At 46.8% G+C, this 18,954-nt stretch overlaps 1 protein-coding gene across 6 annotated transcripts in view; it reads left to right on the forward strand.

Moving 5' to 3' along the window:
* The window catches only part of LOC115131860 (peregrin-like), a 54,132-nt gene extending 39,463 nt beyond the window's left edge, over positions 1-14,669 (forward strand). For 3 of the 6 annotated variants that reach the window (XM_065020563.1, XM_065020565.1, XM_065020568.1), the window contains 13 exons: positions 6,122-6,311; positions 6,732-7,019; positions 7,941-8,458; positions 8,576-8,810; positions 9,036-9,167; positions 9,297-9,897; positions 10,056-10,355; positions 10,555-10,812; positions 10,941-11,088; positions 11,220-11,353; positions 11,564-11,679; positions 12,293-12,447; positions 12,988-14,669. In XM_065020563.1, the coding sequence (XP_064876635.1) occupies positions 6,122-6,311; positions 6,732-7,019; positions 7,941-8,458; positions 8,576-8,810; positions 9,036-9,167; positions 9,297-9,897; positions 10,056-10,355; positions 10,555-10,812; positions 10,941-11,088; positions 11,220-11,353; positions 11,564-11,679; positions 12,293-12,447; positions 12,988-13,171 (3,259 nt within the window). In that variant the 3' untranslated portion in view covers positions 13,172-14,669. The remainder of the gene's footprint in view (positions 1-6,121; positions 6,312-6,731; positions 7,020-7,940; positions 8,459-8,575; positions 8,811-9,035; positions 9,168-9,296; positions 9,898-10,055; positions 10,356-10,554; positions 10,813-10,940; positions 11,089-11,219; positions 11,354-11,563; positions 11,680-12,292; positions 12,448-12,987) is intronic. The other 3 variants (XM_065020567.1, XM_065020569.1, XM_065020566.1) reach the window with 3 other exon arrangements.
* The last annotated feature ends 4,285 nt before the right edge of the window (positions 14,670-18,954 follow it).

The raw sequence follows: 18,954 nt of genomic DNA on the forward strand, positions 1-18,954 counted from the left end.
AGGTCAGTCACAGTACCACACGACACTCATCCTACTACAGGTCAGTCACAGTACCACACACACTCATCCTACTACAGGTCAGTCACAGTACCACACGACACTCATCCTACTACAGGTCAGTCACAGTACCACACCACACTCATCCTACTACAGGTCAGTCACAGTACCACACGACACTCATCCTACTACAGGTCAGTCACAGTACCACACGACACTCATCACTCATCCTACTACAGGTCAGTCACAGTACCACAGGACACTCATCCTACTACAGGTCAGTCACAGTACCACACGACACTCATCCTACTACAGGTCAGTCACAGTACCACACAACACTCATCCTACTACAGGTCAGTCACAGTACCACATGACACTCATCCTACTACAGGTCAGTCAGTCAGTACCACACGACACTCATCCTACTACAGGTCAGTCACAGTCCCACACGTACACTCACCTACTACAGGTCAGTCACAGTACCACAGGTACTACAGGTCAGTCACAGTACCACACACATCCTACTCATCCTACTACAGGTCAGTCACAGTACCACACGACACTCATCCTACTACAGGTCAGTCACAGTACCACACGACACTCATCCTACTACAGGTCAGTCACAGTACCACACGACACTCATCCTACTACAGGTCAGTCACAGTACCACACACACTCATCCTACTACAGGTCAGTCACAGTACCACACGACACTCATCCTACTACAGGTCAGTCAGTCACAGTACCACACGACACTCATCCTACTACAGGTCAGTCACAGTACCACACGACACTCATCCTACTACAGGTCAGTCACAGTACCACACAGACACTCATCCTACTACAGGTCAGTCACAGTACCACAGGTCAGACACTCATCCTACTACAGGTCAGTCACAGTACCACACGACACTCATCCTACTACAGGTCAGTCACAGTACCACACGACACTCATCCTACTACAGGTCAGTCACAGTACCACACACACTCATCCTACTACAGGTCAGTCACAGTACCACACGACACTCATCCTACTACAGGTCAGTCACAGTACCACACGACACTCATCCTACTACAGGTCAGTCACAGTACCACACCACACTCATCCTACTACAGGTCAGTCACAGTACCACATGACACTCATCCTACTACAGGTCAGTCACAGTACCACACGACACTCATCCTACTACAGGTCAGTCACAGTACCACACGACACTCATCCTACTACAGGTCAGTCAGTCACAGTACCACACGACACTCATCCTACTACAGGTCAGTCACAGTACCACATCCACTCATCCTACTACAGGTCAGTCACAGTACCACACGACACTCATCCTACTACAGGTCAGTCACAGTACCACACACTCATCCTACTACAGACACTCATCCTACTACAGGTCAGTCACAGTACCACACGACACTCATCCTACTACAGGTCAGTCACAGTACCACATGACACTCATCCTACTACAGGTCAGTCACAGTACCACACAGACACTCATCCTACTACAGGTCAGTCACAGTACCACACGACACTCATCCTACTACAGGTCAGTCACAGTACCACACGACACTCATCCTACTACAGGTCAGTCACAGTACCACACGACACTCATCCTACTACAGGTCAGTCACAGTACCACACGACACTCATCCTACTACAGGTCAGTCACAGTACCACACGACACTCATCCTACTACAGGTCAGTCACAGTACCACACGACACTCATCCTACTACAGGTCAGTCACAGTACCACACGACACTCATCCTACTACAGGTCAGTCACAGTACCACACGACACTCATCCTACTACAGGTCAGTCACAGTACCACACGACACTCATCCTACTACAGGTCAGTCACAGTACCACACGACACTCATCCTACTACAGGTCAGTCACAGTACCACACGACACTCATCCTACTACAGGTCAGTCACAGTACCACACACACTCATCCTACTACAGGTCAGTCACAGTACCACATGACACTCATCCTACTACAGGTCAGTCACAGTACACAGACACTCATCCTACTACAGGTCAGTCACATGTCACAGTCAGTCCACACCACACTCATCCTACTACAGGTCAGTCACAGTACCACACAGGTCAGTCACAGTACCACACGCACACTCATCCTACTACAGGTCAGTCACAGTACCTACACAGACACTCATCCTACTACAGGTCAGTCACAGTACCACATGACACTCATCCTACTACAGGTCAGTCACAGTAGTACCACACACACTCATCCTACTACAGGTCAGTCACAGTACCACACGACACTCATCCTACTACAGGTCAGTCACAGTACCATCACTCATCCTACTACAGCTCAGTCAGTCACAGTTCCACACGACACTCATCCTACTACAGGTCAGTCACAGTACCACACGACACTCATCCTACTACAGGTCAGTCACAGTACCACACGACACTCATCCTACTACAGGTCAGTCACAGTACCACATGACACTCATCCTACTACAGGTCAGTCACAGTACCACACGACACTCATCCTACTACAGGTCAGTCACAGTACCACACGACACTCATCCTACTACAGGTCAGTCAGTACACAGTCAGTCACAGTACACGACACTCATCCTACTACAGCTCAGTCAGTCACAGTACCACACGACACTCATCCTACTACAGGTCAGTCACAGTACCACACGACACTCATCCTACTACAGGTCAGTCACAGTACCACATGACACTCATCCTACTACAGGTCAGTCACAGTACCACACGACACTCATCCTACTACAGGTCAGTCACAGTACTACATGACACTCATCCTACTACAGGTCAGTCACAGTACCACACACAGTACACTCATCCTACTACAGGTCAGTCACAGTACCACACGACACTCATCCTACTACAGGTCAGTCACAGTACCACATGACACTCATCCTACTACAGGTCAGTCACAGTACCACACGACACTCATCCTACTACAGGTCAGTCACAGTACCACACGACACTCATCCTACTACAGGTCAGTCACAGTACCACACGACACTCATCCTACTACAGGTCAGTCACAGTACCACACGACACTCATCCTACTACAGGTCAGTCACAGTACCACACGACACTCATCCTACTACAGGTCAGTCACAGTACCACATGACACTCATCCTACTACAGGTCAGTCACAGTACCACACGACACTCATCCTACTACAGGTCAGTCACAGTACCACACGACACTCATCCTACTACAGGTCAGTCACAGTACCACACGACACTCATCCTACTACAGGTCAGTCACAGTACCACACGACACTCATCCTACTACAGGTCAGTCACAGTACCACACACACTCATCCTACTACAGGTCAGTCACAGTACCACACGACACTCATCCTACTACAGGTCAGTCACAGTACCACACGACACTCATCCTACTACAGGTCAGTCACAGTACCACACGACACTCATCCTACTACAGGTCAGTCACAGTACCACACGACACTCATCCTACTACAGGTCAGTCACAGTACCACACGACACTCATCCTACTACAGGTCAGTCACAGTACCACACGACACTCATCCTACTACAGGTCAGTCACAGTACCACACGACACTCATCCTACTACAGGTCAGTCACAGTACCACATGACACTCATCCTACTACAGGTCAGTCACAGTACCACACGACACTCATCCTACTACAGGTCAGTCACAGTACCACACGACACTCATCCTACTACAGGTCAGTCACAGTACCACACGACACTCATCCTACTACAGGTCAGTCACAGTACCACATGACACTCATCCTACTACAGGTCAGTCACAGTACCACACGACACTCATCCTACTACAGGTCAGTCACAGTACTACATGACACTCATCCTACTACAGGTCAGTCACAGTACCACACGACACTCATCCTACTACAGGTCAGTCACAGTACCACACGACACTCATCCTACTACAGGTCAGTCACAGTACCACACGACACTCATCCTACTACAGGTCAGTCACAGTACCACACGACACTCATCCTACTACAGGTCAGTCACAGTACCACACGACACTCATCCTACTACAGGTCAGTCACAGTACCACACGACACTCATCCTACTACAGGTCAGTCACAGTACCACACTACAGGTCAGTCACACTCATCCTACTACAGGTCAGTCACAGTACCACACGACACTCATCCTACTACAGGTCAGTCACAGTACCACACAACACTCATCCTACTACAGGTCAGTCACAGTACCACACAGTACCACACGACACTCATCCTACTACAGGTCAGTCACAGTACCACACGACACTCATCCTACTACAGGTCAGTCACAGTACCTAACAACACTCATCCTACTACAGGTCAGTCACAGTACCACACGACACTCATCCTACTACAGGTCAGTCACAGTACCACACAACACTCATCCTACTACAGGTCAGTCACAGTACCACACGACACTCATCCTACTACAGGTCAGTCACAGTACCACACGACACTCATCCTACTACAGGTCAGTCACAGTACCACACGACACTCATCCTACTACAGGTCAGTCACAGTACCACACGACACTCATCCTACTACAGGTCAGTCACAGTACCACACGACACTCATCCTACTACAGGTCAGTTGCAGTACCACACGACACTCATCCTACTACAGGTCAGTCGCAGTACCACATGACACTCATCCTACTACAGGTCAGTCGCAGTACCACATGACACTCATCCTACTACAGGTCAGTCCCAGTATCACATGACACTCATCCTACTACAGGTCAGTCACAGTACCACACCACACTCATCCTACTACAGGTCAGTCACAGTACCACACGACACTCATCCTACTACAGGTCAGTCAAAGTACCGCACGACACTCATCCTACTACAGGTCAGTCACAGTACTACATGACGCTTATCCTACTACAGCTCAGTCAGTCACAGTTCCACACGACATTCATCCTACTACATGTCAGTCACAGTACCACACGACACTCATCCTACTACAGGTCAGTCACAGTACCTAACAACACTCATCCTACTACAGGTCAGTCACAGTACTACATGACACTTATCCTACTACAGGTCAGTCGCAGTACCACACGACACTCCTTCTACTACAGGTCAGTTGCAGTACCACAAGACACTCATCCTACTACAGCTCAGTCGCAGTACCACACCACACTCACCCTACTACAGGTCAGTCACAGTACCACACGCCACTCATCCTACTACAGGTCAGTCACAGTACCACACGACACTCATCCTACTACAGGTCAGTCACAGTACCACACGACACTCATCCTACTACAGGTCAGTCAGTCACAGTACCACACGACACTCATCCTACTACAGGTCAGTCATAGTACCACACGACACTGATCCTACAACAGGTCAGTCGCAGTACCACACGACACTCCTTCTACTACAGGTCAGTCACAGTACCACAGGACACTCATCCTACTACAGGTCAGTCGCAGTACCACAAGACACTCATCCTACTACAGGTCAGTTGCAGTACCACACATCACTCACCCTACTACAGGTCAGTTGCAGTACCACACATCACTCACCCTACTACAGGTCAGTCGCAGTACTACATGACACTCATCCTACTACAGGTCAGTCCCAGTATCACATGACACTCATCCTACTACAGGTCAGTCCCAGTATCACATGACACTCATCCTACTACAGGTCAGTCACAGTACTACATGACACTCATCCTACTACAGGTCAGTCACAGTACCACACGACACTCATCCTACTACAGGTCAGTCACAGTACCACACGACACCCATCCTACTACAGGTCAGTCACAGTACCACACGACACTCATCCTACTACAGGTCAGTCACAGTACCACATGACACTCATCAATACTACAGGTCAGTCACATTACCACACGACACTCATCCTACTTCAGGTCAGTCAGTCACAGTACCACATGACACTCATCCTTCTACAGGTCAGTCACAGTACCATACGACACTCATCCTACTACAGTTCAGTCACAGTACACTGCCTCGGCTGGTGGTATTGAAGGTATCCATGTCCAAACTCTATCTCACTCTAAATCCTTTCTGCATCCTCTTTCCCCCCACACTTTTCCCTCCCTCAGGTACATAAATAAGTCGGTAGAGGAGCTGGATGAGGAGGTGGAGTATGACATCGATGAAGAGGACTACATCTGGCTGGACATCATGAATGACAAGCGACGTAGTGACGGGGTGACGCCCATCCCCCAGGAGGTGTTTGAATACCTCATGGACCGGCTGGAGAAGGAGTCCTACTTCGAGAGCCACAACAAGGTGATAAACACTAGGTACACTCTGTCTCTCGCTGTGAGTGACAGCTTTTGTACCACAATATGGTAGACTACCAGTGCAGCATGTGCCACTGGCTGCTGTTAAGCTTTCTTGACTTGGACATGCATGGCTAACCTTTGTCTAACCAGCTGCTCTTAGCGAAAATGTTTTTGGAATACCTTTTCAAGCTATTAGGTTATGTTTAGAGTTTACACTTCCTCTTCCAATTCTATTGTGGGGAGGTCAAAATAATGAAAAACTATCTACCAAATATATTTATTTAAAAATGATGATTCATTCTCCTTGCCATTATCATTCACTTGATGATAAGACAAGACGTGAACACGTTTGCCTGGGCAAGAAAAGGTTGAAGACCTAAATGGTTATCCCCTTTTCTTCTCCCCCTTTTCCATTCTCTCCCAGATGGACCCTAGCGCCCTGATCGATGAAGATGCCGTCTGCTGCATCTGTAACGACGGCGAGTGTCAGAATAGCAACGTGATCCTGTTCTGTGACATGTGTAACCTGGCCGTACACCAGGAGTGTTATGGTGTGCCCTACATCCCTGAGGGCCAGTGGCTGTGTCGGCGCTGCCTGCAGTCCCCTAGCCGGGCCGTTGACTGTGCCCTATGCCCCAACAAGGGTGGAGCTTTCAAACAGACGGATGACGCACGCTGGGCCCATGTGGTGTGTGCCCTCTGGATCCCTGAGGTGAGAGTGTGTGCGAGGGTAATAATGTTTGTGAGGGTAGGAGTGTGTGCAAGGTAGTTATTTGTTTTTTAAACAACTAATTGACCAACGTCTGTTCAATGATTTGAATTCCATTTAATTCAGTTTTGTGAGCTCAATGCGCAGTTTCTCTAGAGATAAATCAGCTCAAGCCCGAACTGTGCGATGTCGTAGGGAGTTGTAGTTTCCAACAGGCCAATATTCAACATAATTACCACGTTTTCTGTACTAAACTAACTACAATGACCATAATCCGTTGCGCGCCTGCTTATCCGGTCTGTGTGGGGAGTAAACAGAGAGGGAGAGAAGAGACAGAAGAACACACAATCGAGAGGGATAGAGAGCACTTGCTTGGTGAGGTATCCTTACCTGAAAATACATGATCTATGTGACTGATGGTTGGTATTTAGCAGTCATAAAAGTTTGCCTTATTTACTTTGAAGAACTACTACAACAAAAAAATCTGACAGCATAAGCAGTAGCTTTATAATAATGAGATGACTTGGAATGAAATAATAAAGTAATCAAATAAAACAAATGTAATATACACAACTGAAATATTTTACTGAAGTACTGTGAATACATTATGGTTAAGTGGTAAGCTGTAATGGGCAGTCATGGTACTTTTATTCATTGTTTTATTCTGTGTCACAGCATTCAGCTCACATAATGCATACATTTAATGTTTGTTTTTTTGGGGGGGTCAAAATGACCTTAAAAGCACTAATTTCTGAGCACTAGTTCAAGAGTAGGAGTGTATGTGTGAATGCTGTGCTTGAGCTGTGAGCTGTGTATTGACAAACCGTATGATAGTTTTGATGCTGTGCATGTCTGCATCTAGTCTGTCCTGTTGACAATCCTGTTGCAATGACCCCTTTTCACCCCTTTTTCTCTCTCCCCAAGGTGTGTTTTGCCAACACTGTCTTCCTGGAGCCCATCGACAGCATCGAACACATCCCCCCGGCGCGATGGAAGCTCACTTGCTACATCTGCAAGCAGCGCGGCTCAGGTGCCTGCATCCAGTGCCACAAGGCCAACTGCTACACAGCCTTCCACGTCACCTGCGCCCAGCAGGCCGGCCTCTATATGAAGATGGAGCCTGTCAGGGAGACCGGTGCCAACGGCACCTCCTTCAGCGTTCGCAAGACCGCGTATTGCGACATCCACACCCCACCCGGCTCTGCACGCCCCATCGGAGGGGCGGGAGGGACTAGCATGGGCTCCTCCCACAGCGAGGGCGAGCTGGAGGAGGACGATGAGCCCAGTATAGGTCACGATGACGACTCCAAGGGCTGGAGCTCAGAGCGGGCCAAGAGGACCAAAGCCAAGTCCAGACTGAAGATGAAGAGAGCCAGGAAGATACTGGCTGAGAAGAGGAACGCTACGCCTGTGGTGTCTGTGCCCTGTATACCCCCACACAGGTACACACAGTGTATGCACACACACTCACTGCAAATATAAAGGCATTACAGATTCAGACATCACATACTCTCCCAGTCTCTTCAGTCCTACCATCTCCCCTGTGTGTTCCTCCCCAGGCTCAGTAAGATCACCAATAACCTGACAGTGCCCAGGAAAAGCCAGTTTATGCAGCGACTGCATAGCTACTGGACCCTGAAGAGGCAGAGCCGGAATGGTGTCCCTCTGCTGCGACGGCTCCAGACCCACCTGCAGTCGCAACGCAACACAGAGCAGCTACATCCACAGGCGCCAGAGTCACAGGTTACCATGGTAACCACCACACCGTCTCTGTTTGGTGGTGTTATCTCAGCGGTAGGGAGAATACTACTGGAAGCTCTGCATGTGTTTGGACTGATATGTGTGTGTGAGAGAGAGTTATGTAAATGAGAGAGTAGTTTGATTCTGCTGTAATGGTGTGTGTGCTGCTGTATCCTGATTAACTGTGTTACACTGCCAAACGAACCAGTTTGTGTGTGTGTCTGTTTATTTTGAGTGTGCGTTACATTACAAATGTGTGTGTGTGTGTTGGTGCCCCAGAGGGACAGTGAGGAGAATAACTTGGCTCTGAAGGAGCAGCTGAAAGCATGGCAGAGACTGAGACATGACCTGGAGAGAGCCAGACTACTGGTGGAGCTCATCCGCAAGAGAGAGAAACTTAAGAGGGAGACAGTGAGACACACACACACACACTCCTCACATCCACACTTCAAGCGCACATTTGTATATTGACACACAAACTTGACATCTGGCAGTTTGCACAGTGAGCAGTTTTTTTTACAGTGTGTGTGGAATGTGTAGATCAAGGTACAGCAGATGGCACTAGAGATGCAGCTAACTCCCTTCCTGGTCCTACTGAGGAACACCCTGGAGCAACTACAGGAGAGAGACACCAGCAACTTCTTCACTGAGCCTGTCCCTCTGGCTGAGGTAACGCACATAAACGTTATTTGCACACACAGTGGCTGGAGGGCTTTAACCCTGACCTCTTTTTCTCCTCAGGTGCCAGACTACCTGGACCACATCGAGAGGCCTATGGACTTCCAGACCATGTGGAATCTACTTGAGTCTCACTGCTACCTCAGTTTCGAGGCTTTCGAGGCAGACTTTGGCCTCATTGTCAACAATTGTCTCAAATACAACGCCAAGGAAACTGTATTCTACCGCGCCGCTCTGCGCCTCCGGGAGATGGGCGGGGCCGTGATCAGAACCGCCCGCAGACAGGCTGAGCGAATTGGCTTGGACTATGACACAGGCATGCACCTCCCCCGAGAGCCCAGCCCTGACAGCCAGCGTGACAGAGAGCGAGACCGAGAGAGGGAGCGGGAGAGAGAAAGGGACAGGGAGCGAGAACGAGAGAGGGACCGAGACGGAGACAGGCCGCTCTCTTCCAATGAGGAGGGTGAGTGGCTTGGAGTCCTGTTTTACCACCAGCTTTTCTACTTCCGCCTCTCCCCCTTTCTCCTTTTCCTTCAGTTGCACTCTTCCAATTAAGTTATTATGTTGCTGTATAGCCATTTGGGATTCTGTACTTGCGTTAAATCTCTCTCTGTCTCTTAGACCTGCTCTTATCAGAGAACCGGCGACGGCTGCCATTGGAGGAGCAGCTGTGTTTTTTGCAGGCGCGCTTTGATGAGGTCAGCTCGGGGAAGCACAGCATCGGTCGGTCGCGGCGGGCCAAAGCCCTGAGGAAAGAGATGACGGTCATCAAGAGGAAACTGGCACACCAGAGAGAGGGGGGTTCGTGCATGGGGGGCAGGGACTCAGGGGACAGGGGACCATCTCTCCCCCATCACCCTTCCTCCACGGGACGCCATGACGAGGGGGAGGAGAGCAGCAGTCAGGAGATCAGTGGCAAGGGTGAGACTGAGGGTATATCTAAACTAACTCACAGTAAATATACTCTATGCATTCATATGAATGCATGAATAACTGTTCATAACTATCTCACACTGGCCTAACCCTACCATACTGGTAATTAATTCCCAACTCTCCTTTTACGAAGGAGGTATATATGATATACTGTACTTCCATTTGCTCTTCCTCGTTCTCTCTGTAGATCTAAGTGCATCGTCTTCGGCTCTAGCTCCAGAGGTGGGACGTCGTACCTCTGTCCTCTTCTCCAAGAAGAACCCCAAAATGTCCGGACCCCCCAAGAGGCCGGGCCGCCCCCCTAAGAACAGAGACGCGGGGGTAAGCCCTAGTCCGATTGGTCCCCCCCAACTGCCCCTTCTGTCTCCCCCTCGGCAGAGGAAGAGACCCCGCAGCCCTCACAGCAGCTCCAGCTCCGAGAGTGACAGTGACGACCTCCTTCCGAGTGAGTAACACACACACAATCACACACGCACAATCACACTTCTTACATTGTTATATTGTCATTGCTTGTGTTTTTGAAGTTATGACAGTCAGTCTAGTAACTGTAATGGTTATGACTCTGTCTCCTAGGTCTGCCCACTAACGGTTTTGTTGGGGGCAACCAGCCGGTGACAGAGAGTTTTCGGGTGTACAGGAATGAGAGGAGCCTCCCTCGATCCAGCTCTGACTCTGAATCCACCACTAGCAGCAGCAGCAGCGCTGCCTCTGACAGAACCAGGTAATTATAATCCACACACAATGGCATTCATACACAGTCACATAGTCAAACACAACTGAACTTTCAATGATACACACATTTTGGTTTAGGATGAATAAATTACTATTTTATTCTCTTTCTCTCTCTCTCAGTACCACTCCGTCTAAGCAGGGCCGGGGGAAGCAGTCGTTCCCTCGTTCCGCCTTCCAAGAGGACAGTAGTGAGGAGACATCAGGGACAGAGAATGACTCCTACTCTGTGGGAGGGTCACGCAGTGTCTCACACTGTGAGTGACACACTACACACACACACGTATAGGCATGCACTTATCTTCATCTGTCGCTCTACCTCTCCGTTTCCCAAAGTGTGTGTGTGTTTAGGAGGTGAAAATAGTGTTTTGCGTGTTTCTGTGCTAAAAAAATCACCTTTTTGGGCCCTCAAACAGGGATGCAAACTTGTATGTATGTGATTCTGATGTATCGTGTGTTTCTCTCAGTAGGGTGGGGCCGGGGCCGATCAGGTTGTAGGATGCCATCAGATGACTACTCTTCCCTTGATGCTCTGGACCTGGTGTGGGCCAAGTGTAGAGGCTACCCTTCATACCCTGCTCTGGTAATCCTGCAATGGGATGGACACACACATTAGGATAAACCATGGTTTAAATTTCTGTTCGGCCACAAAGAGGCACAACATCATATTTCTCACACCATATTAATTTAACCCCTTTATCGTGGTATCAAATTGGTAGTTACAGTCTTGTCTCAACTCTGCAACTCCCGTACGGACACGGGAGAGGCAAATGTCGAGAGCCGTGCTCCGAAACACAACCCAACCAAGCCGCACTGCTTCTTGACACAATGCCCCCTTAACCCGGAAGCCAGCCGCACCAATGTGTCGGAGGAAACACCGTACACCTGGCGACCGTGTCAGCGTGCATGCGCCCGGCCCGCCACAGGAGTCACTAGTGCGCGATGGGAAAAGGACATCCCTGCCTGCCAAACCCTCCCCTAACCCGGACGACACTTGGCCAATTGTGCACCGCCCAATGGGTATCCCGGTCGCGGCCGGCTGCGACAGAGCCTGGACTCGTACCCAGAATCTCAAGTGGCACAGCTAGCACTGCGATGCGGTGTCTTAGACCAGTGCGCCATTCGGGAGGCCCCTTCGCACCATATTCATGAAACTATCATATATCTACCTCTAACCCTCCTCTTCCCCCCTTTAGATCATAGATCCTAAGATGCCCAGGGAGGGGGTATTCCACCGAGGGGTCCCCATCCCCGTGCCCCCCCTGGAAGTCCTGAAGCTGGGGGAACAGATGACCCAGGAGGCCCGGGAACACCTCTTCCTGGTTCTCTTCTTCGACAACAAGAGAACCTGGTCAGTACACTATTTCTTCTCTTGATACTGTCTCTCTTTCTGTTATCTGTGTTTGTTTTTTCTCTCTCTTTCTCTCTTTGTTCCTACACATTTTCCGCTTTCTCACTCCACTCAAACCTCTATCCCTCTCACACTCTGGTAGAAAAGTGGTGATTTGGAGGCCTCCCTTCTACAGCTCAGGTTCTTACTCAGTAGAGGCAGCGGAAAACCCAGAATCAGAGTGTATCAGCAAACCTCTGGCTGTAGTCAACAACGTGCAGCTCAGCAGCTTTTCACTAAAGCATGTCAAATGGCTGTCTTCAAGTAGTACAAGAACAAAGGGAACTTTTCTTGACATATAAATGCAAGAAAGCAAAAAAAGCCATCGCTTGTCAGCTGAAGTGGGTCAGGAGTGGTTGATGAGGATGCTTTGCATGAGAACAATGAGAGAAAAAAAACATTGTTTTAGGTCACAGCTCACACAGTAGTTACTATTATGTCTGCAGAAGCTTACTACCCTGTACTGTATGTCCCTGTGTGTGTTTCTGACCATGTCTGTAGGCAGTGGCTGCCGCGCTCTAAGCTTGTTCCTCTGGGGGTGGACCAGGAGCTGGACAAGGAGAAGATGCTTGAGGGAAGGAAGTCCAACATCCGCAAGTCAGTGCAGGTGGCCTACCACCGTGCCATGCAGCACCGCAACAAGGTCCAGGGAGACCCCAGCAGTGACACCAGCGACAGCGACTGAGCACACTGGCCGTCTTTGCTGGCCTCCCGTTGTATTGATAGGGTATTATTTTCAGGTCTGTGTGTTGATTGATATACCCTGTGGCCTTGGAGAGCCATACCCCAGCACACAGTAGAATCAGTGTGCCGGTGTAACCTATTGGAAAGCACATGCAACATTCTCTCTCTCTCTCTCGTTCGTTCGTACATACGTACGTACTTTGTTGACACACACAGTGGTATTTAATCTGAGATGTAAAATATGTATTTAAGAGAATTGAAACAAAAAGGGTATTAAGAGGATGGAAGACAATGCTATGCCCAGAATCATGATGGAAAATTGTCCTTGTATGTGGTTGATATGAGTGTTTACCAGCTCCTGAAAAACAGGATCTGCAAACAGAGGGTTGTATTACACAAATATGCGCATACACACTTGTATACAGTCAGGTCCAAAGTGATTGCCACCCTTGATAAAGATTAGCAAAAAAGACTGTATAAAATAAATAATACAAATACTCTGCTATATTGTATGCAAAAATTGTTATTTTATACTAATACAATTCCTCAGAGAAAGAGATTTTGATGGTGGGGGTAAAAAGTATTGGCACCCCTATTTTCAATTCCTGACCTTATGAGGATAATGGCACTGAGCCTTTAGAAAAAGTGTTTTATGAGATTGAAGAACACATTGGGAGAGATCTTATTTTATGTTCAATTGACATATTCTTTGTGGCTTTTGATGTGTGCTTGGGGTTATTGTCTTGCTGGAAGATTCACTTGCGGCCAAGTTTCAGCCTCCAGAGGCAACCAGGTTTTTGGCTAAAATGTCCTAGTACTGGGTAAATTTGACCGTAACAAGGGCCCCAGGACCAGTGGAAGCAAAATCGCCCCATACATTCGAAGATCCACCACCATATTTGACAGTAGGTATGGGGTTCTATTTTACTCATCTTTATCAAGGGTGCCAATCATTTTGAACCTGACTACATTCAAACAGGGAAATGCATACACACTCACACAAAGCTCTTCTCATAGGAAAATATACACATCCACACACCCCATTGTGTGCACTTATGGATGGTTTGACAGTACCACTGGTCCAGCAACCCCACTGCCGCCGCCCCCTCTTACCCCATGTCCAATCACGGCCCAATGGAGCACGGGGTTGGATGGCATGGCCAATCAACTGAGCAAAGCATCTTCCTGCTATTTATTCCGTCTCCCAAGGACCTCCAGTCTTCTCTCCACTAGTCTAACTGACCGTCTTCACAACATTGCATTGTGCAGTCGTTTCCTCTACTCTTCCGTATATATATTTTTTTGTCGCCTCTGTTTACATCTCTTTTTGTTCTTGTCTGTTGTACAATTCTGGCTGCTGGTGAATAATGAGGACTAATGTGGATATGATAAAACACGCCAGCCTCACTGTCTGTTCTAGTCTCAGGCCAATGGCTTTAGAACTTTTATATATACAGATTACATAAGATAGAAGTTTAATAAAATAATTGAGTTTTGTACACCCTTGTTCTGGTCTGCTCTCTTTTCCCTGTTAATGTGTATGTCTGTGTATGTGTGTACAACATTGCTGCATTTCCCTGTTAAGTTCCAAAGTTCTCTCAATCAAAATATTTTAGCAGAAGGCAGCGATCACATCTAATCACATTTAATTACACGAGTACATACTTGACATTATACAAACAGTGGTGAACAGCAGGACCAGAGGGGTGTACGACAAAGCAGGATCAATGTGTTAGCCAGCTAACTATGATAAACAACCAGAAATAACTAGATTTTCTGGTTCATTAAGAACGATAAAGTTATGTTTTTGAATCAATTAGACCAAGCCCCTTTTAAGCTTGTTATTTCATTATATTTAGGCAAGTTAGCGGACTAACACCTTGATCCTGATTGTAGTATACCCCTCTGGGCTCTTATCTTGCTCCTCAACCTTCATTTCCCTGTTGTAAGCAGGAAGTTAGAACATGTGGAATATACCCCTGTGTGTTCTTCAATAGCCCTGTTCTTCCCTTCAGTGATTCTCAACCAGGATCATTAATGAGTGAGTGTACTTACCGCCATGCTTGACCTCCATCTCTAAATCTGACTGCCTTGTCACTCTCACACACTGACAACAAAACCATCTTCCTGCGGCCATTTGTGGGGGTGTTGAGTGAGGTGGTATGAACAGGGTGTGTCAGGTGTTGAAATTGGACACAGTCAATGCTCTCTGGTGGCTTATTTTTCATCATGACTCCTGTCTGCAGAAGGAGGGTGTAACTGCCAGGACACAAAGACAACACTCCGGTTCTGCAGGTTCCTAATCATGAAACCTAGATCCATCATAGGCCTACAGGACATACACACTGACAAGGTCTCATTTCACAAACGCACTTACTACTCTTACACATAATTACTGATTTATGTTGTGACACTATCAACTCCTGGTTACCCTCTTGAAAACAGTAGATCCTGTGAGTTATGTGAGACAATGTGTTTTGTCACTGTGGGGAAGGGCAATGTAGAAAAATATATATTGAGTAAACATGCAACAACATGGTGGGCCCTGATGGTGAGAATTTCATGAATAGCAATGCTGGGGTGAATTTGATAAGAGACTGCATCTGTGAAGACAGATGACCCACTCTTCTAAAGATCTTTGTTTTCTGCAATAAATCCCCCACCCATGTTTACAGTCATAGGGAGGATGAGTGGGAGCTGGAAGAACTGATATCACCCAGTGGTTTGGTCAGAGAACAGGTGAGATGTGTCGACACTGATGTTTTTCTTCAGTTGACAGTTCATGAGTTCTTTGATATCTCTCTATGATCTCTCTAAGCAAACCCTGCTACTGTTTCCACAACAGTTCTCTCTGTACTATACCTAATTGTACACAATGTGTGTGTGTGTGTGTGTGTGTGTGTGTGTGTGTGTGTGTGTGTGCGTGTGTGCGTGCGTGCGTGCGTGCGTGCGTGCGTGAGTGAGTGGATGAGGTCTCATTTGTTGAGGTGGATGTTGAGGTAGTTGTGCCTCCAGAAAGTATTCATACCCCTTGACTTATTCCACATTAAATTACTACACAATAATTCCACAACATTTTTGTTGTGCCTGAATTGCAAATGGATTCAATTGTTGTTGTTTTCTCTCACCCATACACATACAATAACCCATAATGACAAAGTGAAAACCTGGCTTTAGAAATGTTAGCAAATTTAGTGAAAAAGAAATACAGATATATCTCATTTACATACTGTAAGTATTCACACCCTTTAGTCAATACATGTTAGAATCACCTTTGGGAGCGATTACAGCTGTCTTTCTGGATAAGTCTAAGAGCTTCATACACCTGTGCAACATTTGTCCATTATTATTTTCAAAATTCTTGAAGCTCTGTCAAATTGGTTGTTGCCATAGATTTTTAAGTAGATTTAAGTCAAAACTGTAACTTGGCCACTCAGGAACCTTCACTGTCTTCTCCAGTGTATATATGGCCTTGTGTTTTAGGTTTTCTTTTTATCCCCCCCAAAAACTCCCTAGTTCTTGCCAAATACAAGCATACCCATAACATGATGCAGCCACCAACATGCTTGAAAATATGAAGAGTGGCCTCCCAGTCTAAGGCACTGCATCGCAGTGCTAGAGGCGTCACAACAGACCCGGGTTCGATCTCGGGCTGTATCACAACTGGCTGTAATCGGGAGTCCCATAGGGTGGCGCACAATTGGCCCCATGTCGTCCGGGTTAGGGGAGGGTTTTGCCGGGCGGGGGCTTTAATTCGCTCATTGCGCTCTAGCGACTCCTTGTGTTGGGCCGGGCCCTTCCAGGCTGCCCTCGGTTGTCAGGTGAACAGTGTTTCCTCCAACACATTAGTGCAGCTGGCTTCCGGGTTAAGCGGGTGGGTGTTAAGAAGCACAGTTTGGCGGGTCATGTTTCAGAGGTCGCATGACTTGACCTTCGCCTCCCAAGCCCATATAAATATATATATTTTCAAAAATATGAAGAGTGGTACTCAGTGATGCTTTGGATTTGCCCCAAACATATTTTTATTTCATTTTATATTTATTTATATATATTTTTAAAGTAGATCAGCTTTAATATTGTTACTTCCATCAATGTAATTGTCTGCATCACTGTAATGATGTGCGCTGAGTGTCGGGAAGCAAGTTCAGGGAGTGAGTGATTTAATCAATAAACGAAACATAATACAAAACCAGAAACATGAAAAATGTACAGACATGAAACAGAAACAATAACGTCTGGGGAAGGAACCAAAGGGAGTGACATATATAGGGAAGGTAATCAAGGAGGTGATGGAGTCCAGTTGAGTGTCATGAGGCGCTGGTGCGCTTGATGATGGTGACAGGTGTGTGGGATAATCAGCAGCCTGATGACCTAGAGGCCTGAGAGGGAGCACACGTGACATTCACTTCCAATCCTCCATATATTTTCTGGCAAATATATATATACATACATACACATATAAATACATACATACAAATACATATACACATATTTTTTTATTAGATATTGCCTTTATTACCCTCCAACCCTCCCCCAATTGGAGCAAACTAGTGAACACTTAGGCCTTTATTTCCAGCTTAAACATACTATATGCATTTGATGGACACAGTCTATTTTACAATAGTTTGTTTTTAACCCTCTACCTATCCCATATATTTATGATGTACATCCAGTTTGATTCTATTGATTCTATTCTATCTAGTTCTATTTGCCGTATCTTTCAAACTGTGCTCTTTCAAAAAAGTTAACCTATATACAGGTACGTTTTACAGCATTAGTTACATTAGTTATCTTGTTTTTAGTCCCGACCTTCAGCTCCATTAAACCCTTCTCATCTATCGCTTAACACCATCCATATTGGATTTCTATTTGCCATATACTCCCAGATGCTGGGAGACGAGAAACAAGTACAGGGAGTGAACATTTAATAAATAACAGACAGCGTCTGGACAGGGGGGAACAAAACGGCATTAATGCAGACACAGGGAAGAAACTGAGGAAGTGACAGATAAAGGGGAGGCAATCAATAAAGTAATAGTCCAGGTGAGTCCCGTGAAGTGCTATAGTGCGCATAACGATGGTGACAGGTGTGTGTAATAATGGGCCGCCTGGCGCACTCGAGCACCAGAGAGGGGGAGCGGGTGCAGGCATGACAGGTCTAATGATTCTGCCTCTTCGCAGCAAAATCTGCAGAGCTGGGAAGGTTGTATCCCTCATATAAATAACATTATGTTTTGAACAATTTCACGTTTTGAATCCGGCGTCGTTTTGCATATCAGTTCATAAACCATGTGCCATGGAATCGGTACGTCAAAAATCTCTATCCACCTATTTTGCAATATATATGGCACAGCTGTCAATATTTTGGTTGTTACATTTTTTGGGTTGTTAATTGGATAGAGCAGACATGTCCATATGTTTTAGTTCGCTGCATGTATGACATATCTCCACCAGTCGTATTTATGATATCATTTACGAAGATTATATATATTTTTTTTAACATTAAAAAAAAAATGCTTTTTTAACAATTAGTATATTTGAGTTTAACCACAATATTAATGTATTTATTTTGGGATATCCGTCTCATTTGTAAACCACATGGTAAAATAAAAGTAGTATTTTTTTGTAATCCAATACGTAATATAGTACACTATAATTTGGTTGTAATCCAGAGAGGTTAGAATAATTATCTAGATCCTCTATGAGGCTGTGGAGGGATCCAAGTTGTGGATTTAAAAGAACATGGATCATCAGCGTACAATGACACCTTTGTTTTTAAGCCCT

The sequence above is a fragment of the Oncorhynchus nerka genome, linkage group LG7 (genome assembly GCF_034236695.1).
Source record: "Oncorhynchus nerka isolate Pitt River linkage group LG7, Oner_Uvic_2.0, whole genome shotgun sequence".
Classification (NCBI taxonomy): domain Eukaryota; kingdom Metazoa; phylum Chordata; class Actinopteri; order Salmoniformes; family Salmonidae; genus Oncorhynchus; species Oncorhynchus nerka.